At 63.0% G+C, this 19,983-nt stretch overlaps 4 protein-coding genes across 9 annotated transcripts in view; 2 read left to right on the forward strand and 2 right to left on the reverse strand.

Annotated features, from left to right (window-relative positions):
* Nucleotides 1-20: 20 nt before the first annotated feature.
* LOC117803055 lies at nt 21-12,453 on the reverse strand. 2 transcript variants are annotated; one of them, XR_004626638.1, is made up of 5 exons: nt 8,733-8,779; nt 8,088-8,625; nt 5,311-5,500; nt 4,525-5,064; nt 3,494-4,059 (listed from the first exon to the last, which is right to left on the reverse strand). XR_004626638.1 is itself a non-coding variant. In XM_034664794.1 (4 exons), the coding sequence occupies exons 1-4, from the start codon at nt 11,477-11,479 to the stop codon at nt 429-431; spliced, it is 504 nt and encodes a 167-aa protein (XP_034520685.1). In that variant the 5' UTR covers nt 11,480-12,453; the 3' UTR covers nt 21-428. The 2 variants fall into 2 exon arrangements, 1 of the variants encoding a protein (XP_034520685.1); XM_034664794.1 differs by lacking the exons at nt 3,494-4,059; nt 4,525-5,064; nt 5,311-5,500; nt 8,088-8,625; nt 8,733-8,779 and adding exons at nt 21-439; nt 930-1,012; nt 10,931-11,292; nt 11,432-12,453.
* LOC100465175 lies at nt 1,006-3,463 on the forward strand. The gene is made up of 4 exons (XM_034664800.1): nt 1,006-1,976; nt 2,263-2,399; nt 2,543-2,616; nt 2,996-3,463. The coding sequence occupies exons 1-4, from the start codon at nt 1,719-1,721 to the stop codon at nt 3,451-3,453; spliced, it is 927 nt and encodes a 308-aa protein (XP_034520691.1). The 5' UTR covers nt 1,006-1,718; the 3' UTR covers nt 3,454-3,463.
* A 26-nt stretch (nt 12,454-12,479) lies between the features above and the next one.
* The window catches only part of LOC117803056 (spermatogenesis- and oogenesis-specific basic helix-loop-helix-containing protein 1-like), a 38,107-nt gene continuing 30,603 nt past the window's right edge, over nt 12,480-19,983 (reverse strand). For 3 of the 5 annotated variants that reach the window (XR_004626640.1, XR_004626639.1, XR_004626641.1), the window contains one exon: nt 12,480-13,558. Coding sequence is in view for 1 of the 5 variants with exons in the window: in XM_034664797.1 (XP_034520688.1) it covers nt 12,597-12,825; nt 13,363-13,529 (396 nt within the window). In the remaining 4 variants the exon portion in view is untranslated. The remainder of the gene's footprint in view (nt 13,559-19,983) is intronic. The other 2 variants (XM_034664797.1, XR_004626642.1) reach the window with 2 other exon arrangements.
* On the forward strand, nt 15,571-18,705 carry LOC100465427 (minor allergen Can f 2). Its single transcript, XM_019805330.2, has 7 exons — nt 15,571-15,737; nt 16,466-16,599; nt 17,064-17,137; nt 17,451-17,561; nt 18,023-18,124; nt 18,240-18,284; nt 18,542-18,705. The coding sequence occupies exons 1-6, from the start codon at nt 15,642-15,644 to the stop codon at nt 18,263-18,265; spliced, it is 543 nt and encodes a 180-aa protein (XP_019660889.1). The 5' UTR covers nt 15,571-15,641; the 3' UTR covers nt 18,266-18,284; nt 18,542-18,705.

A 19,983-nucleotide genomic window follows, 5' to 3' on the forward strand; every position in this document is an offset into this window, starting at 1 on the left:
TCCCCCTCTGCTCGTCCCCCTGCTCATGTGCTCGCTCTCTCTCTCTAAATGAATAAATAACATCTTTTTTTAAGAAGTAAAGGATGTTTCTAAATGCTCTCTGCTTCTCGTCTCCTCTGCTGTCCCCTCCTTGCTTTCTAGCCACTGACCCTCACGGGGAGGTCTCTTGAGGGCAGCGTGTGTTCATGCCTGTTACAGACAGCACGCCCTCTCCTTCCCTCGTCCCGCCGTGGCGGCCGATCCGGCTCGGGGCTGCAGGGCGCAGCCCGTCTGGTGCTTTCCAGCCCACCCCTGCCGCACTCGCCGTTCTGACTGTAGACACCGCACGTGGTCACGCCGTCTGGGCCATCAGGTGCGTGGAGACCCAGTGAGATCATAGCACGCGGGATCCCACCACCGTGATCTGTGGTAGTAACACGCACCTTTCCTTACTCCTCCCCTTTGAAAATTCACATTATTAGTGAGAGCCTAGCATGATGCACGGTGCCTGGGCTTCCTGAGGCTACGTAACAAACGGCCACAGACTGACCAGCGTCAAACCACACAGACATGTGTCCGCACGGCCAAGGGGGAGCGAAGCACGGGCAGCAGGTGTGCAGAACAGGGGCACGCTCCCCCGCCTCGGGCAGGCAGCATCCCTGGCACTCCGTGGCTTCCAGACGCCAGGCTCTCGCCTCTGTGCTCACGCGGATGCTTCTCCCCATGGGCCAGCGCCTCCCCACAGCGCCCCCGGCTGTTCACACCTGTCTCTGCACGCTTGGCTGTGGGGAAGGCCCCTCCTGCCGCAGGCCTGGGGTTCTCAGAAGGCCCCGCGCGTGGAGCCCCCAGCTCCCAGCCCCCAGGGAGAGCAGACAAGGCGGGAAGTGACCCGCCCTNGAAGCGACCCGCCCCGAGCCGCCGCCCAATGCCCGGCCCTGGGGGAGACTGACCTGGCGGGCTCGCTCCTCGAAGCCGCCAAGGATGCCCTTGCACCTGGACCGCCTCGTCTCTCCACAGGCCTCCGTGATGCCACCTTTACCGAAAAGTCAAGATCAGTTTTGAATTATTTCGTATTTTCTCCCTGTTTTTCCATTTGAGCCGGTGTTGGATTCTGTGTTTAGAGAAATTTGTGAAGAAAAGTGGGAAAGCAGGCAGCCCTTGAGGGTCTGGCATGTGCATGCACGTGGGTGTGTGTGCCTGCGACTGTCCAGCATTTGCGGAGCAGAACCTCGACGGAGTGTCCAGATGGGGAGGCAGCCCAGGCGGGCCTAGCGCAAGGGCAGTGGGGGGAGGCGGAGGCCGCAGGGGGCCTCTCTCGTTCTGGCCCCACCACTGGGGCCCCCCTCATGTCCCCTCCCCTGGGATTCATCACTTACAGGGCTCCCTGCACCTTCACTCCAAATTCAGTCACATCCTCAAGGCCAGGATGGCCCACACAGTGTCCCGCACGCGTGGCTGCCTGGGCACCTGATTGTTCTCAAATCCGGACGCCCAGACCCAGGCAGGGGAGGGAGCCCTAGGTGCAGTCTGCTGCCCGGCTCCAGCAGCTCGGAGAGGCCAGGGAGGCCCCAGCGTCATCCGGGGCCCCTGCAGCCGGGGAGGGGGGTTCCACCCCAGGGTCCCTCCAGCCACCTCCCCCACCGGCCTGACCTGACCTCCCCTTGCGGTTCTGACCCAGACGGACACTCTGTCCTAGCAGATTGCAGGGTGAGCCCACCATTGGCTCCAGGACATCCGAGATGGGGGGAGGTGGGGGCAGCGGCAGTGGCCTTTGGCCGTGTTCCCAGCATGCGGAGGATGAGTGGGGAGGACAGGCAGTGCTGGGGGCAGAGGGGCAGAAACCACAGGGCAGAAAGGGATATAAGGGTGGTGGGCCGTGGGTGAGGCATCCACTAGAGGGAATGGCACTACTCCTACTGGGCCTGGGGCTGAGCCTGGTCTCTGCCCAGGAGTTCAACCCCCGAGCCGTTGTGCGGAAGAACTATGACATGGCCAAGGTGGGTCTGGGGTCGGGAGTCTGGGCCTTCCCTCCATCTGGGGTCTTTGACCTGGGAGGACACGGCTCCTGGAAGGGCTTGCTTCTCCTCCCCGAGCTGTGACGGCTGCGGGGATCTCTGGGAGGGCAGGGAGGACTCTAGGCGGGCAGAGGGGACCCTGGGAGGGCAGGGAGGGGAGGACCCTGGTTGGGAGCCATACGCCCAGGGGTCTGGCCCCAAGAAGGAGGCACCAAGAAGTCCCAGGGCTGCGACCCAGGCTCCCTGCCCACCGGGGCCTTGTCTACAGGTTTCAGGAGTCTGGTATTCCGTGTCCATGGCCTCGGACGACATGAAGCGGATCGAGGAAAATGGGGATCTGAGGGTCTTCATACGGAAGATTGAAAGCTTGAGAGACGGCGGACTGAAGTTCCATTTCTATTTCATGTGAGTGCCGTCCGTCTCGGCCGGGACTGGGGAGGACAGGTGTCCCTCCCACCCTACCCCATATATCAGGAGGGGAAGGCGGCACCCTGGGGTCGGGCTCGGGGTGTGGGCCAGCTGCCTAGCAACACCCCAGCTGGTTTCAGGGTGCAGGGGGAGTGCGTGCAGGTGGCCGTGGTCTGCGACAGGACAGACAAGGACGGGGAGTATGCAATCAGCTGTGAGTACAAGGGGGTCTTCCCCGGCTGGAGGCGGTGAGGTCCCGTCCCTCGGGGCCTCGGCCATCTCCTGGTGAGCTCTGACCTAGCGGATTTTACGCGGCCTCGTTGACAGCTTGACCGTGCCGTGAGAGGACCGGCCCGGCACGTGGCCCTCGGGAAGGTCCCGGCCCCGGTCCTGGGGAGCCCGGTGTGCCAGTGTGGGGCTCAGGGAAGGGGGCGTGCACTGCTCCGCCGACGCTGCCCAGGGACCTCCGCTGGGGTGGCACCCTTCCTCCCCCCAAGGGCCACCCGCCCAGGGCCCACGCTACGGCCACACAGCACAGCCAGCGCATAACCCGCGGGGGCGGGGGGGCCGCTCTGAGCCGCGTCTCCACGCAGATGAGGGCGACAATAAGGTGTGGCTGTCGGAGACCGACTACACCCTGTACATCACCTTCCATCTCCGGAACATCAGGAACGGGACAGAGACCAACGTGCTGGCACTCTACGGTACCACCACCTGGCCCCTCCCGTCTGCCGGGGGAGGCCGGCCAGGCCCCTCGGGGACCCCCTCCTCTGAAAACAGGCCCTATCCGGTGGGGCTCTGGCCACACACCGAGGCTGCCACCTGCCAGTCTACCCACGGTCAAGTCACATGGTGGAGCGTGGGGGACCCTCCACGTGGCACGGCCCCTGTCTCTGCCCAGGGCACCCCCCTTCAGCCTCGGCACTGCCCGAGTCCCCCTGAGACCTCCTCTGCACACTGTCCCGAGCCAGCAGCAAGGCACCCCAGCCCCTGCTGCTCTGTTCTCAGGACGGGTGCAGGACCTGAGTCCCAGCTTCCTGAAGAGATTTGAAAAAGTCTGCAGAAAGTACGGGCTGGGTCCTCAGAACATCATCAGCCTGAGCAACCAAAGTAGGTCCCACCGCCTTCCGCACCAGCAGCCCTGGGCCGGGGGTCGTGGGGCAGGGGCGTCCCGGGGAGCCCCAGGCTCTCAGGGCTGGGGGTGGAGACCCCAGGGAGGCCCCGTCTGCGAGCCAGCCCTGTCTTCACAGATAACTGTTTCAAATACAAGTAGAGGAACCCAGCCAGGCCTTCCGGTGCGTGAGCTTCATGGCGGGGCGGGGGGCGGGGGGGGCACGGGGTGCGGCGGGAGGAAGCTGGACAGGCGTGGACCCGCTTCTGCAAACCCAACCCTCCCCGTGCCTTCTGGGGTGGTAGCGTCCGAGCACACGTGCCAGTGTCCTGGGGCCACGGACTGGGAGCTTTGTCACCACAGAATTCACTCCTCCCAGCTCTGGAGGCCAGAGTCCGAGGTCAAGGTGCAGACGGCCGCGCTCCTGCCGGAGGCTCTTGCAGCGTCTGCGGGCTCCACGCACCCCTGCGCCTACGGCCGCGCGCCTCCAGTCTCTGCCCTCGTGTTCACACGGCTTCTGCTCTGTCTGTGTCTCTCCTCTTCCTCCTTGTAAAGGACATTTGTCACTGCATTTAGGGCCAATGGATAATCCAAGATGATCTCATTTCAAGATTGTCACCTTAATCATATCTGCAAGGACGCTTTTTCCAAATAAGGTCATACCCACAGGTTCTAGATGTTGGGATTGGAACATGCACGTATTTGGAGGGACCTCATTGGGACCCCCGTTTCCCTTCTGACTGTCCTCCTTCCTCAGGGGCCAGCCGTGTCCCAGCAAAGCTCGCCCCCTACCCACGCTTCCCAGGGACCGACCCTCCACTGTCGCCCCATCTGAGAGGCAAGGACCCCACGACACCTCCGAGGCATGGAAGACGGTGACCGTCATCCCTCAGAGAAGAAGATCAGCTCAGCAGCTGGGACACAGGACGCCCGCCGCACCCCATGTTTGTGGGTCCATAGAGAGTTCCCACTCGTTCACAGTCCATCCGTTCGTGGACGAGAACTGCTTACCCCTTGGATATTCATCCCAGAAATTTGGAAATAAGTCCACGAGCACCTGTAGGCGTCCTGCCTGGAGATGGCCTCATGCCCCCAGAGAGGAACAGCTGAACACACCGGTCCCCGCGCCTCAGGACACGGCTCGTCGTGAACAGGAAGGAGCTGGATGGTCTCAAGGCCGTGGTGTCAGGTGACTGGCGCCAACCCCAGAAGGTGACCCTTTAGGGCTACACTGGCCAAAGAGTCTCGAAAACCACCAAAACAGAGAGCCACTCTGTGACTTCCAGGGCCGGGGGGAGAGGGTGCGGCTCGAAGGGGGCTCCCCACGGATCTGGACTACGGTGGAGGGTTTGGGAGCCGGCTCGCACCAGGAAAAGCACAGAACCGTAGACGCACGCTCACACGCAGCCCGCCGTGCACGCGAACAGGCTGCACGAGGGTGCGGGGGCGCCAGGGCCCGCGTCCGGGGGGACGGTGGGCAGGACGGTGGCATCAGGAGGACAGGTGAAGGGCGCCGGGGTCTCTCGACTCTGTTCTCACAGCTGCATGAGTCTGCAGTTACCTCAAAATAAAAGGTCAAAAAAAAGAGAAACTCTGTGTGTCCTTCTTTCCAAGTCAGCCCAGAAAAATGCCAGCAGGGTCAGCCCTCCGCCCCATTGTCTCCCCCTCCCCAGGCTCAGCCCCAGGCCCCACCACCATCGGTGCCCCCTTGCTTCCCACCTGGGCTTCCCACCGCCTCCCCCACTGCCCCTGAGAACAGGGACCAGACTCCCCACACGTGCTCTGCAAACTCTTCACCTGCTGCTGGGCAGCTCCCGGGTGGGCAGCCGGGCAGGGCGAGGAGGGGGCTCTCCTGGCCCCTCGACACCCCCGGTCTGAGTTGCAGCTAGCCCTGCCCTCCCTCCACAGGGGAGCACAGCTGGGGATCTCCCCACAGCCCACCGTTCCAGAAATCTCCAGGACAGACATCTGGGCAGGACGGCCCTGGCTGGGGTCAGAAGTACAGGATTGAAAGCCAGCTGTGAATCTCAAGGGGGTCCACCCCACAGCCCCTGCTCCGGGGTGCTGCAGGGAACGGTGTCTGCTTGTAACAGCTGAGTCGGGCTGCTATAGGACCAGGGCTCAAGGTGCTCCGGGCCCGAGATGGAGAGCTCCGCGCTCCTTCCAAAGACGCCGGACAGAGCGGCTCCGCCAGGACGGGCAAGGAGCTGGGCAACACCCGCGCCCCCGCAGCCTGCCTGGCCTCCAGCTCCTGGTCCGTAAGCTCAGTCCAGCCTGCTGGGCCGTGGCAAAGGGCATGCGGGGAGCTGCCCCCTGGGCGGGGCCCGCAGGTACAGAAAGTCAGCGTTTGGGGGTCAGAACAGGGGCTTCCCAGGAGGGCCGATCAGGATGTGGCAGAGAGCAGAGCTGGAGGAGACCCCAGGCCCTCCACCGTCTGAGCCAGGCTCTGGCACTCAGCATGCTCTGCAGCCTACCCAACACCAGAGACCCCCAGGAGGACGAGTGGCAGATGCAGTGTCGGGGATGCCAGGCCCACGGTGGTGGGGTCAGGGCAAAGCCCGACTTCATGGGGGGCGAGGGAACCACTAGGAGACCATCATCGCCCCGGCCTTGGGGTAGCCGAGGCCCACCCTCGGTGAGTGACTAGGACCTAAGCCGTGATCTGGCATGATCAAAATTAAGCAAGCTTGTTGCAGGAGAGCAAATAGAAAAGTCGCCCAGTTGCCCCCCAAATGCCAGTACGATCCCGGCAGGAAAGTAATCCTCGGTGTTTGCTGGGATCCAAAATGCTCTTACTTCCAATGGAAGGGGCACTGGTTAAGCCCTGACAAGCCCTGCACCCCGCCCCCCGCACTGGGCCCCTGTCACATCATGGGGGGGACTGGCTGCCGTGCCCTTGGCCTGGGGGAAAGAGCCCAGGGAGCTGGGCGGGGCAGGGCGCCACTGCCCCAGTATGCCCCCTGCACGGCGGCATGAATCCCTGCTGGACCTGATGGCGCCGGCCCAGTGTGAGCGAGGGAAGCCCCAGGGCAGGGCCAGCTCTGGAGTCCTGCTCTCTAAGAACAGAGGAGTCCGACTGCATGGCCCTGGCAGGGGAGGAGGGGGACAGGAAGGAAGGGCTGCTGGCCCCTCCCCACCCTCGGAGGGTGCAGGGCAGAGAGAGGCTCCTGGGCACACACAGTCGCCTTCTTTCATCTTTCCTCCCCGCCCCTCCCCCCGGCTGTCCGGAAGACGGCGTCCTTCTCTCCTGGCCTTAGATGAGAGAAGCAAGAGGACGGTCCGTGGTCCGGTCCGCCCGGGGGGTTCCTCCACAACACTGACATGCATAATGAGGACCTGCTGCTTCAGGCCGGGAAGGGATGGAGCCCCGGGCAGAGCGACCCCGCTCCCCTCGTGGGTGAGCGCACAGGAGACGCCCAGCCAGGCCAGCTGCCCATCCAACACGCAGCCCTTGCCCTTCCAGGCACCAAGCCCCACGTGGGGGGACCCCGTGGCGCCACGGAGCAGGAACCTGGAAGCCGAGGCCAGCGGCACCAACGTCTGCCGTTGACTCCCCCACCGCTGCTGGGTCTGACCAGGGACCCTCCCCAGCAGGTGCTGGCTTCGAGAAAGAGGGCCGAGGAGGAAGGGCCCGGCCTCAGACTTCACAGGTCAACACACGTATGCCCAGGAAAAAGTAGGTTTTGGAACAAGTGACACCGAGGCAAGAAGAGGGGCAAGGTCCCTAACCCCACGTGCTGGGCAAAGCAGCAGCCAGTGCTGTCAACTGAATCAGGCAGGTGGCCCTGGGGGCTCGGCTGGGGGACGGGAGAGGGTTGGGCAGGGACTGCTGGCCCAAACGAGTCCCCACCCTGTAGCAGCCAGTGCCAGCCCAGGCCTGACACCATCCCCGCACGTGCAGGCAGACCCTCCCCTGCCTGGAAGGCCAGGACAGCTCACGTACACGTCCAGACCCTGTGGGGACCTGCAGCTCCGGCCAGGCCTCCCCGAGCCATCGCCGTTGCCGGAACCCCGGCCTCTACCTTGGCCTCGTGCACAGCCTCTGCCGTGTGCCTTATAAGGCCCTCCAGAACCCGGAATTTTTCAATTATCCCCAAGAAATGAGCCTGGAATCACATCCTCCACCAGCAAGCCACGGGCACAGAGCGTGGCAGTCCGGAAAAAACGGGGCACGGCCAAGCACATCGGGTAGGGACAGGAACAGACACCAGAGCCACGCTGGGCCATGGGGACCAGGGCCAGGTTGCCACGCACCCGCACTGCTGCCTCACCCTCCCTCTCACTGGGCCCTTGGGAGATGTCTGCCACCTCACCCAGGACAGTGGGGCTCACAGGGGTTGTGGGGGTCCCCCGTCTACAGGAAGTGGCCTGGGGGGCTCAGGGTAAGAGCCCTGCCCTTCCCCACATCAGCCGCACTCAAGTCTCTGCCACTGTTACAGGGTTTTGTTCCCTTAGTGCCGCGGTCTGGATGGTGCCGCTTGGAGGAAGGAAAGGTATCTCTAGCTACCTACTGAATATTTCCCCTTAAATATCATATAAGTGTGTCCCAGTCTATGGGGTGAAACTAAACTCACCATATATGCCTAGACCAGACGAAGGGTGGTAGGCAGCGGGTCCGAGGTTTATCGAGCGACGGTACAGCGTGTGACCAGGCCATCTGGGGTTGCTGGCAGACAGGGCCCGTCTCGGGTGCTGGCCAGCGCTCGGTGGGGCTAGGGTCATCCCAGGGATGCGGGCTTCTCCGTGCTTGTCCACGTCTTCAGAGGCAAAGGTTGAGGCCTCACTGAGAAAAAGCTCCGAGGAGCTGGCTGGAGTCTGGCCCCCCATATTCCCAGCCCAGCCAGCAGTGCCCACCAGGATGAAATCCAAAGTGAGAACAGGATAGGTGTCCTGAGGGGACGCGGCAGACGTGGGAGGGCAGGCCACCACAGACCAGATCCCTCATCTGGGGGTGGACGCGGTACCCAGTCACCCTGAGGCTCTCCGAGGCCCCCATGGGCATCCCGGGCAGTTCCGTGATTCCGGTTTTCCAGGAGCACGCAATCCAGAATCGTGGGGAGCTCTGCGTCACTTTTTCTCCTTTCTGACTTTCGGTATTTGACCAGGAGGTGCCTGCAACACACAGAACATTGTGTCACCGGCCCCTCAACCCACTGGCACACGTGGCCCCGTTCACTCTGTGTCCCTCTGTGGTATTCCTCATTTCAGCTTTAATTCACCTGGGGTGCCTGGGGGGCTCCATCCGGTGAGCGATCTCGATTTGGGCTCAGGTCGTGATCTCAGGGTCACACGACTGAGCCCCACATTGGGCTCTGCGCTCAGCACGGGGTCTGCTTGTCTCCCTCTGCCCCTCCCCCTGTGCTCTGTCTCTCTAATAAATAGACAAATCTTCAAAAACACGCCACACTTGATGCTTCTGTCCCGCCGATGGTTCGCGGCGCTCCCGCTCTACCAGGGTAAACACCCCACGGTAGGGTGCCGGCCCCAAGGGTGCGCGCAGCCCCACACCGCGGGCAGCGCCCGGGGGCTCCAAAGCGGTTCTGCCCGCCACACCCCAGGCCCCGCCTCCTCTATCCCCAGGGGTCATCGGCCCCAGTCTCGTGGTGAGACCCAGTAGCCCGTTGTTCGCGGTCCCCCGACTCCCAGCAGGTAGAAGGTACGTCTGTGTGTTCTCTTCCTCCTCTGGGAGCTGCCCGTTTAGATCCCTCGCCCGTTTCTCAGTGTGTGGGCTTTCTCCCTGTTGTTCTTAGTTCTCCATGTTGCATACGGATCCCATTTTGCTCCCCTGGATGGCAGGCACCCTCCCCGGGCTGTGACCTGCCTCTTACCATGCTGATTTCGTCTTGTTGCCCCGAAATACAACCACCTCTCACCCGCCTGCCTCCCCTTGTCCGCGAAGCTTGTGTGCTCCGTGCTGCCTCCGCCCTCCCCTCCCCCCCTGGCACTTAGGGCAGGCGGCCTGGCACCCCACAGGTGAGGACGGGGGACCAGACTCTGCCACCTCCCCACTGTGTGACCTTGGGCACGTTCTTGGCCTCTCCGTGCCTCAGCTTCCACAGCTGCAAACTGTGGGTGAGGACCCCTGCACCTTAAGGTCATCATGACAAGGGTCCCGCCAGAGACTCTGGACCGAGTACGTCCCAGGGCCGGGCAGGCAGCGTTGGCTGATGGCTCCTGCAGCTGTCGGGGTGTGGTGGGAGCGGCCCGGGAGCTCCCCGGCCGTGTCTGCGGGGCCGTCACTGCGTTCTCAGCAGCGGACCGGAGGCTGGCACACAAATGCTCCAGTTAAACAATCGATCGCGGAGTGTCTGCTCTGAGCCAGGAGCAAATCCACTGGGCTGCCCTCCCTCAAGGTCCAGGGACAGCTGAGGGCTGAAGCTCCGAACCCGGGCCAGGCGGACCTGAGGCTCCACACCAGCAGCTGGCCGACTCTGTGTTGTTTTTAAAGATTAACATTTCAAAACCAGCAACCTGCCAGGCCAAAGCACCTGACACAGCCAGGCTTGGACAGTGGGCCAAAGGGTGACCTTGGCCATGGCGGGGGAGAAGGGCAGCCTCCCAGAGGCACGGAAGGCCACGTTGTCAGGATCCCTGTCAGACCAGCTTGAGGGACACTCGGCCTCGGAGACCCAGGCCCACCCACGGCCTCTCCATCACTTGCTCCCTGAGCTTGACCTGCAGCCACTGAATTCAGTTTTGTTCCAGAATGAACGTGGCATGCAGGGACCCAGGTGCCAGGGGGCTCCAGGCTTGAGAGAAGAGTCCTGGGGTAGGGACCCTGCATGGCAGGGTCAGGGGTCAAGGCCGTGACACAGAGAAAAGGGTGGGCAGAAGCATCAGCTCTGGCCCGTCTACCTCACCCACAGACCTAAGTCCCCAGAGGCACGAGTGTGGCCTCCTTGCCCTCCATTTCCCCAGCCCCAAGCCCGTCACACGCCCCAGAACGTTATGCAAGGGGTTTGGTGAATGAGGGTGGGTGGTCTCACATGTGGCATCACTCGTCCCCCAGCTTGGAGGGCCACCTCGTGGTTTCAGGCTGAGACCCAGCTGACAGGGGCAGCCAGAGCCGGGTCCAGAAGAGAAAGGCAATGACGGACGTGGGACCACGGACGGCACATGGAGGTAAAGGACAGGAAAGAGTTCAGAGCTCAGGCCCCTGGGACAGCACGCGACAGGAGGCCCCAGCAGCGGGCCACGCCTGCACTGACATAGGTTTGCGGCCGGTCAGAAGCTGCAGTTTAGCTGGGGTCCTGCGCGGCCTCAGGCAGGGAAGACCACAGCGAGGGGCCCAGGAAAGGGGTGGGTCAGCCAGGCAGCCCCGCACCCACCCCGTCTGCATCGCCGTCTGCAGCTGTCCTGCGGCAGAATCCGGCCCGGGACACACACGCGGGCCTGGGGCTGCCCTCAGCACTCTTACCTCCAGCCTGGGTGCAGGACACAGAGCTCGGGGTCCCGTGAGCAGCCGCGCGACAGGCTCACAGGCCTAGGACTGGGGCAGCACGGCGGCCTCACTGCACTCCCTTCTGTCCTCAAACGGCTGGTCCCTGGTCCTCTTGGGGGCTTCTTCCCCGGGCAGCCAGGCCCCATGATACTCGGGCACCTGTCAGAGTCAGCTAGGCTGCAGGCTCCGTCCCACCAGCAGCGAGGCCACGACGGACAGCTGGGATATTGCTGGGAAACACTGGGGGGAAAGCGGCTCTCAGAGGACCCGCTGCACTGCTCAGACCCGAGGCTGTCCCTCCTGTCCCCAGACAGGCTGAACTTGGGGGCATCTGCCTCCTGGCAGGAAGAGGGACGTGGGCAGGCTTGGGCGTTCGCGGGCTGGCAACAGATTCCCGCCACCGGAGCCCCACGTCCGGAGGCTGAGAGTCAGGGCCCCCCCCCGAGCTGTGGGGAGGGACAGGGGCCTGGCTCTCACCTGCACTGTGGACATTATTCCATTCCATTCTTTCTCCAGAAGCCCCATGAGAGGGACATGGAGCTCCAGTTTCTTCCTGGGGCACCCTGAAACTCAGAGCCCCACGGGGGCTTGCCCGAGCCTCCCTGCTGGGAAGTGGCCACACTGGAGGCCCGGCTCTCGTGGGACGTCACGCTGGGACCAGGGCCAGGCCGACGGACCGAGCTGTGCAGAGCACCTGCCAGCCCCACACGTGTGCCGATGCCAACGAGGACCCTTCCGCTCAAAGCATCTGGAACAGAGCTCCCAGTTTCCCCCAAACTCCAGCCGTCCAGTTGCTCAGGACGGCAGCATCCTCGGGCCTCCTGCTCCCACAGCCCTCGGCCGATCCCCCTGCAGGTCTCTTACTCCTCCATACAGAACCCCGCCTCTCTCCACCTGCTCCATGGTTCCCCCATGCCAGCAGCCGCTCCCCCTGCCTGGATTCTCCCAGGGCCCCCCAGCCGGTCACTCCGTGTGTCCTCTCTGCCCACCGGCTACAACGTCCCTGTTAAGACAGGAGTCTGTGTCCTGCTTCCGGTAACGTGGGGGCGGCAGCAACGGGACCAGCCCCCCGCACACACGGAGGTAACTAGTCTGGGTAAGACACCAACCACCACCTAAGGCATGGGACAGGGACCACGTTGGAAGAAGACACAGTCTTTGATCAGGTGCCATGTGTTTCTTTTCCTTCTTTCCTTGTTTTTTTTTTTTTTTAACCTTTCTATGTGAGCACAGGCCCCACTCCACTGAGGCTGGGTGGGCAACACTCAGACGGAAACCCTGACCTTCCTGGCTTAAAGAACTGGAGAACAAACCTGGAGTCAGCCCGAGCCTCGAGCATGGACGGGGCATCCTGGGAAGGAGGATGAGCTCCGAAACCACACGTGCGCCCCAGGCACCTCTCTGCATGCCCAGGACAGACTGTGCAGCCAGCAGGCGTGGGAGGAAGGAAAGGACGTTTGCGTCCCAGCAAACACACCGTGCGCAAAGTCTGAATCCAGCCAAGGACACTGACGGCTGGAGACTCTCCAGAGGAACGAGATAGGATCCAGACTCTAAATCACGCCACTCACGGTGTCCTGGATACAACCCCACCAGCAAATACGCAGAGGACAAGCCCACGCTGAGAACGCCCGTGCTGGAGTCACCTCACCAGATATCCAAGCCCTGTGGCCAAGGCTCGTGTTCGAGGGCACGGAGGAACGAAGACAAGGGTGGCTCTGAGGACATGGAGCAGCTGTGAAAGGAAACAAACAGAAATCCCAGAACTCACCGCACACACGTCAGATGAAAACCCCTGGACGGTCTTCACGGCAGCGTGGAGACGCAGGCGGTCGGTGAGCTCGAAAACCGATCTGTAGAGACTGTCCGGCCTAAAAACCAAAGACGAGAAAGACCGGGGGACGCGAGCAGCACATGAGGAATCCATGTGAGGGAAGCGCAGGCCCACTACCAACTGCAGCTTCAAGGCAGGGGACGGAGGGACGTGGGGACACATTTAAAGAAATCGTGGATGGAAAAAATCCCGTATTTGGCATGAGACGTGACCTGGTAGATTCTAGAACTCCAGAACCCTCCAGCAGAAGCAGCACAGGGAAAAGCGCCCCCAGATACAACTGCTGACAAACGGTCTCGCGTGACCCGTTGGAACCCGAACAGTCGGGGAGAGGCGACTTCTCGTCAGAAACCATGTGGGACACAGAACACGGACCAGCACCAACAAAGGCCAGAAGAAGAAACGAACACAAGACTCTAATCTAGTCCTTCATGCACGAAAGCGGAACGCAAGCTCGCAAGGCTGTGTCCGTGCTCTGCCCCCACCTCATGGGGGGGCCTCAGACCCAGCTAGCTTACTGCGCCCGCCCTGCCCCCGCTGCACTCAGTCGCTGCCCCCTCTGCTCACAGGTCACCTTCTCGGGTGGGCTTTCCCTTCCAACATAGACCTGGAGGTGCTCCCCACTTTCTGTGTCTTCCTCGTAGCGTCTCCTCCATAGACAGTAGCATTTGTAATACCCCATCGCGTCCTGACGTGTCCGACCCCAAGCGGCAGGTGCAGGCCTCCGGTCGGCGGGGGTTCCTGTGGGCACACACAGGCACTCCACAAATCTGGCCAAAACAAAGGAATGAGGACCTACAGTTTCCAGAATTCGTGAAGATTAAGAAAGCCAGTAATTCCCCCTGATATCCGTCTGTAAGGTTTTCACCGTGGATTTGAACCACGAAGGGAAGACCTTGCCTCCGAGGAGGCACGTGAGCTCAGGCTGGGCTCCCCTTCTCTGCACGGCATGGCGCCCGTGGGGGGACCCAACCGACCGAGCACCCGCTGCCCGTGCAGGACTCCCCCGTCAGTCCAGTTTCTCTCCAACTGCCGAGGGGTCAGAGCCATGCAGGGGCCGAGGCTCTGCCACCATTTCTGCCTCCTCCTCTTGCCCGGTGTCACCCCCTGAACTCACGCCCCGGGCCGGCCGTAAGGCACTCCCATGGCCTGGGCGGCTGAGAAGCCCGTTCTGTCGCGGCTACGGAGGCCAGAGGTCCACCATCAGGCCAGGGGGGTTGGTTCTTTCAGGCAGCTCTTGGGGAGGACCCATCCCAGGCGTCTCGCAGCCCTTGCAGATGCTGGCGATCCTGGGCTGGTGGACGCCTCACTCCCCCATCTGCCTCCCCCCAGGTGCCTGTGTCCCAGCCTCCCTCTTCCTGCAGACACCTGGCGCACTGCCTTTAGGGCCCACCCTACCCCAGCAGGACCTCACCTTTGTTACATCTGCAGAGGCCACGTTCCCCAACAAGCTCACATTCTGAGCACCTGGGCATTAGGACTTCCACGTATCTTTTGGGGGGACATAGTTGGACCCCCAGTACCCTCCCAGACTGTTTACACTCCTGACTCCATCACCTCCCAGCTGCCATCACAAGGGATAAACACGCAGCTCATGGCAATGCTGGGAGATCAGCAGGTGACGGCTGTGGGGACGAGCCAAGCTTGGGGGTCAGTGGTCACCACGGGATCCTGCTCCCTCCCCTCCCGCCAGCCTGACCCTGGGAGAGGCAGGACACAAGAAAACTGCCTCTCATCGTGGGACCTTCTCAGCCCAGCTCTGGGGGCGGGGGCAGGGGGTGTCCTTCGTGCTGGAGCAGAACCCAGGCCCTGTGACTCCCTGCAACCCGGTCAGGAAGGTTGGGCGGGGGGCTCCCTAGGGAAAATGCTGCCTGGTCCCTCCCAGTCCTCCGGTCTGGGCAGAGGGGACAGGACGGCGGCTATAGGGCCGTGGCGTCCGAGAGCAGGGGGAGTGCCGGTCAGGTGCTGGGGGGCAGGAACTAAGTGCTACACACTGGGGTTTAAACAAGAGCGGTTTCCTCTCTCCCACTCGGGAGGCCAGAAGCCTGGGACCAAGGTGCCGGCCTGGCTGTTTCCACTGAAACGGCCGTCCCAGCCTCTCCCTGCTCCTAGGGGTCCTGCCGCTGCGGGACCAAATCCCTGGTCTCCACTTGGTGTCTCCCTGTGTGAACCTCGTGCCCCAGTACCCCCTGTTCATGAGAACGCCTGTCATCCTGGGTCAGGGCCCCATTCCAGCATGACGTCATCTCAACTAATAACGTCCGTAATCACCCTGGTTCCAAACAAGGTCACATTCTGAGGTCCTGGGGGTGAGGACCTCCACATACATATCTGGGGGGTGGAATCACAATTCAGCTCACAGACATCAGTCACTGTCTCAGGCCTGGGGAGGGCTGCAGGTTCCCGGGGCCTGCAGAACCCATTGGAACGGGGGCACCCTTGGTTCCTGCACTCTACTGCTCAGGGTCTCCCTGCTCACAGCCCCTGTTCACCAGCTGCATTTCGGCAACGTGGCAGGCACAGAGGGTACGCCAAGGTGACTGCAGCACCCTTCAGACCCAGGAAGTTGGCCCAGCCCATGGCTGGTTGTTGATTTTGGAAACTGGCTGAATGGAAACATGACATTTTTTTGGTGGCCAAAGCAACCGAGAAGAGAATACACAAGAGCTGGCTAACATTAAGGTCAAGTCATCAGCAGTAAGACTCCCCACTTCACCGCAGGGACGGGGCAGGAGCCCTTACCACGTGACCTCACCCCCAACCACACGGCTATATAGACAGGCCACGGGGCCCGGTCACCAGAGCCTACAAGCCCCCAGCTGTCGCCAAACCCAGATAGACGGTGCTGTCGACATGCAGTTCCTACTTCTGACCGTAGGCCTGGCACTGCTCTGCGGGCTCCAGGCTCAGGAGGAGAGCCATGAGGAGCCCCAGGAGAACCTGGAGGAAGTGAGCACAAGGGGCCGGCTGCTCCCAGGGGGCGAGTGGGGCTGGAGGCGGTCAAACCCTGAGCGAGCATCACAGACTGCGGGTGGCCTGCCCCTGGCTGAGGCGGGGCCTTCTGGGGGTTGTCCAGGGAGCAGGACAGCAGGTTAGAATCGTGGTCCCAGGCACCCAGACTCCCCCCATCTGAGTCTGTGCAAGGAAGCAGGGCTGAGAGGCCTGTGCTCCCTGGTCGGTCCCGTCCGACACCGCTGGGTGCCACCGCCCTTGGCAGACCACAGACAGACTCGGGTCATGACATAGTACGGAGCCTAGACACCACTCTCGGTGACTTGTAAATGAGCCGTAGGGCAAGTCCATGGTGGGGGTCGCCGTTGGGGGGGTCCAAAGGTAACACTGGGAGCTGAAGCGCCTGCCATGGTCTTGGAAGGAGCCCTGAGCTCAGTCCACAAGGGAGTGAAGCATACCCTGGGGCCGAGGGGGCGAGTGCTGGGCACGGGGTCCGTGGGCCAGAAGCCTGGACACACCTCCTTCCTATGGCCCCACATGCCAGCTGGTCCATGGCCTGAGAAGGGGCAGGTGCCGCACACGGGCCGTCCTTGAATCTGCCAGCCTCACCAGCATCACAGGGCCTTGCTGGGCGCCGTGGGAGCGGACACCGGGCACGGCACGGAGGCGGGGGGCCAGAGGAGGGCAGGGTCCAGGCCTCACTCTGTCCTCTCGCGGCCCCGCAGCTGTCTGGGATCTGGTACACCGCCGCCCTGGCCTCCAACAACTCGGCCCTGATCGAGCCCGGAGGGCACTTCAGGGTTTTTGTCAACAGCCTGAGCGCGAAGGATGGCAACCTGAACGGGGAGATGCTCATACCGTGGGTGCAGGGCGCAAGGGGCTTGGGCACGGTGGCGGAGCGGGGTGGACAGGGCAGCCCCAGGGAGGGGACGGGGACACTGATCCACAGGAGAAGCAGCAGGGGTCTGATCCCAGACCCCTCACTGCTGTGTGGCCTGGGCCACTATCCAGGCCCCTCTGGGCACGGGATCCCAAGCACCGGGACCCGGGCTTATGCGGGGTGGGGGTGCCGCGGTCACCGGCACGTTCCCTCAGCTCCTGCTGTTAACGCAGCGTCCAGGCATTCAAGGCGGCCAGAGCCTGGAGGCACAGCCCAGGAGCAAGGAGGACCAAGGTCATCTTCAAGGGGATCGAATGGATGCATTCACCAAACTCCTAGAAGCCCACACGGAAAGCAGTGACTGTCACCATGGGCAAATTATACTCATGTAAAATGCGGAAAGGGCCGGGCGGACAGAGTAAACCAGCTGCCTTTGTCTGCAGGCAGGAAGACGGGTGCGAGAAAGTGTCCCTCACCGTGTACAAGACCGAGACTGACAACAAATTCGAACTGGAGTGTACGTACGTGTGGGCAACGGGCCCCGAGGGCACAGCCTCTCAGAGGTCTGGCCCTCGGGCTTGAAGCCCTGCGGCAAGGACCCAGCAGCTCCATGCCTGAGGGGTGGGCAGGCGCCGGGACTTGGGTCCCCAGCCCGGCCGGCAGGGGACAGAGCCCACCCCCACGCCCAGGCCCCCAAAAGGCTGGGTGGGACGCGGAGCACTGCCCCTGGGCACAGGAAGTGGGCAGGTGTCCCCCCAGCCGGGCCTGCGGGCTCCCCGGCAGGCAGCCACCCATCTCCCAGCCTCCATCAGCCCCGATGTCCTCCGCAGTTTGGGGACAGGGCGATTTCTACCTGAAGGAGGCCCAGCCCAAGCAGTACCTGATTCTCTACATTGTCAACCACTACAACGGCGAGACCAGCCTGGTGGCCAACCTGTTGGGTGCGTGAGGTCCCCTCCAGAGACGCCCGCACACGCAGGACTCAGTCTAGGCAGCACGTGGGCGTGGGCGGTGGGCTGTTGTCCCCGGCAGCAGAGGTCTCCAGACCCCCGCGGAAGGCTCTGCCCACGGCCACGCCCCCGCTCAGCCTCACCCACGCCCGCACCTGCACACGCTCGCTCACCGGGTCCTCTCACCAGGACCGTCCCGTGACCAGGGCTCAACCTCCACACTGCTCTGGGCAAGGGGAAGAAGGGACAGTCACCTCCCCCTGTGTCATCCCAAGGGGAAGACGAGTCTCTCTCCTCCCCACACCAGCCCTGATTTCCCACCAAGACACAGACTCCCCTCCCGGTCCCAGAGAGCACAGCACCCTGACCCCCCACAGCATCTGAGGCCCCCAGGCCCCTGGCCCCCACCCTCCACGGCACCGGGCAGACCCCACCTCCCTTGTCCCCCGCAGTCCGGGACCCCAGCACACAGCAGGACTTCCTGCAGACTTTCGAGTCCGCCTGTGAAGACCTTGGCCTGCGCCAGGATCAGATTGTGGTTCTGAACTCTGGCGGTGAGGCCTACTGCTCTCCCACACCCTCGGGTCCCCTCGGGTCAGCAGCCACCAGTGGGCAGGGGCCGGGCAGGGGTCAGGCGGGGGCTCACCCCATGTCACTGTGCCCCCTCAGATCGCTGCGACAGTTTCAGAGACTAGGGCCGTCGGCCGCGGGCAGGTGAGAGGTGCCGCTCCGGACCTGGGCCCCCAGGCTTCTGCACGGGGGGGTGTGGGAGGCAGACGGAGCCCCCGCCCCAGCCCCCGAGCTGCCTCTCAGAGCCCAGACCTGCCCCCCACCTCCCGTGCTGTCCCTTCCCTGATCCCCGCCGCTGTGTGCAGAGCCAAGAAGCAGGGTCTCGCCAACATGGGGACTCAGACCTGCAGGTTCGGGGACACTCTGCTCAGTGCCCCCCCTCCCCTCTGCAAACCCTCCAGGGATTCCACCAAGAACACCCACCTGTGCTTCCCTGTGCCGCCGTGTCCGGCCCCGTCCCTGCTCCCTGCCCGGCCAGGCACACACTCCACCCAGCCCCATGCTGTGGTCCCCCCTTGCACAATAAAGGACGTTCCTTTCAAAAGATGACGGCCCTGTCAGTCAAAACTGTCCAGGGGTCATTTCTTCTGGGGCTGCAGAAACGAGCAAAGAAAAAGACAAACTATCTTCCCCAATCGGAGCGCGTGAGCAGAGGAGCCAGAGCCCTCCCCCAAGCTGCGTGCCCACGGAACTCGGGCACAAACTGCCGCCAAGTGACGAGGAACCTGATCGTTACGGTCTCACCCTTTCAAGTGTGCAAACATGCACTGTGAGGACCCTTGGCTTGAAATAACAGGAAACCTTACACACACACACACACACACACACACACAGAGCACGCGGACTGTGTTGCCTCTTACACGTGAAAGGTGCTGCGGCAGCAGTGCTTCAGGCATGGCTGTATCCAGGGGCAGAAGAGCCATCTTTCTCTGCCTCTTGCCTCTTCTTTCTTTCCTTGTTGGCTCCCTTCTCCGGCTGCCCGTACGGCTGCCAGCAGCCACGGACCACCTCCCCCTTCCTCAAGATACAGCGCAATGAGCTCATACTTCCCTCCAAAGTCCCTGCGGAGGCCTCTGCACTGGGTCCTGCTCCTCCTGTGTTCATCTCCAAATGGAGAGAGGTGATGCTCTTGTGCCTCTCGGCAAGCAGGCCCGAGTCACGCGTCCTCCCTAGAGTCCAGGGGTGGGGGTGGATCACCCAAAGCCCAGGACCCCAAGAAGACAGAGGGTGGTCCTTATGAGGACATGCTTGGTGGGGGGGGTGGGGGGCGGAGGCACAGGTCCCGCCTGGGTCCACACCGCATGGGCTGCAACCTTTGTCCTGCACCCCTTCCCAGTGATGTCACTGCACCTCGATCCCCAAACACCCTGACCCCCCAGGGCCCAACCAGGACCCTGGTCACAGCGCCCACTCCAGGTCAAAGGGTAGGACCTGGGGGTTCCTCTCATTGGGGGAGAGGTGAAATCTGGAGGACCCCTCCGTGAGCAAGAACGAGGGCAAGCTCCTACGTCTACCCTCTCGGTGGGCGTGGGGCCACGTGGGGTTACTGCCGGAAGATGCACGGGAGGGGCTCCAGCCGGCAGAAAGTGAGGGCTCCCCACCCGCTGGGACAATCCCCTCGGAGCACGGGGCAAGGCTGCCCGGCCGCCCGTCCTGCGTGGGCGCCCAGGGGCCAGGCCGTCAGGATGAGCAATCCCGGGGGTCCGTCCGCCCCGCGGCTCTGACAAAGTCCTCCCCGTGGACTCTGCTTCGGGTCCACACACGGGCCAGCTCCCAGGGCAGCACACGGAGACTACAAAGCAGCGATTCACCAAAGAAAAACCCGAGTAGCCCATAGAAATAC

The sequence above is a fragment of the Ailuropoda melanoleuca genome, chromosome 7 (genome assembly GCF_002007445.2).
Source record: "Ailuropoda melanoleuca isolate Jingjing chromosome 7, ASM200744v2, whole genome shotgun sequence".
NCBI classification, from domain to species: domain Eukaryota; kingdom Metazoa; phylum Chordata; class Mammalia; order Carnivora; family Ursidae; genus Ailuropoda; species Ailuropoda melanoleuca.

Coding starts and splice junctions, on each gene's coding strand:
- LOC100465427 (XM_019805330.2), top strand. CDS start 15,642: ATGCAGTTCCTACTTCTGACCGTAGGCCTGGCACTGCTCTGCGGGCTC. Junction 17,138..17,450: donor CAACAAATTCGAACTGGAGT/GTACGTACGTGT, acceptor TGTCCTCCGCAG/TTTGGGGACAGGGCGATTTC. Junction 18,125..18,239: donor TGTGGTTCTGAACTCTGGCG/GTGAGGCCTACT, acceptor GTGCCCCCTCAG/ATCGCTGCGACAGTTTCAGA.
- LOC117803055 (XM_034664794.1), bottom strand. CDS start 11,479: ATGGGGCTTCTGGAGAAAGAATGGAATGGAATAATGTCCACAGTGCAG. Junction 11,293..11,431: donor GAATAATGTCCACAGTGCAG/GTGAGAGCCAGG, acceptor TCTTCCTGCCAG/GAGGCAGATGCCCCCAAGTT. Junction 1,013..10,930: donor GTCCTGCACCCAGGCTGGAG/GTAAGAGTGCTG, acceptor TTTTCGGTAAAG/GTGGCATCACGGAGGCCTGT.
- LOC100465175 (XM_034664800.1), top strand. CDS start 1,719: ATGGGGGGAGGTGGGGGCAGCGGCAGTGGCCTTTGGCCGTGTTCCCAG. Junction 1,977..2,262: donor AGAACTATGACATGGCCAAG/GTGGGTCTGGGG, acceptor CCTTGTCTACAG/GTTTCAGGAGTCTGGTATTC. Junction 2,400..2,542: donor AAGTTCCATTTCTATTTCAT/GTGAGTGCCGTC, acceptor AGCTGGTTTCAG/GGTGCAGGGGGAGTGCGTGC.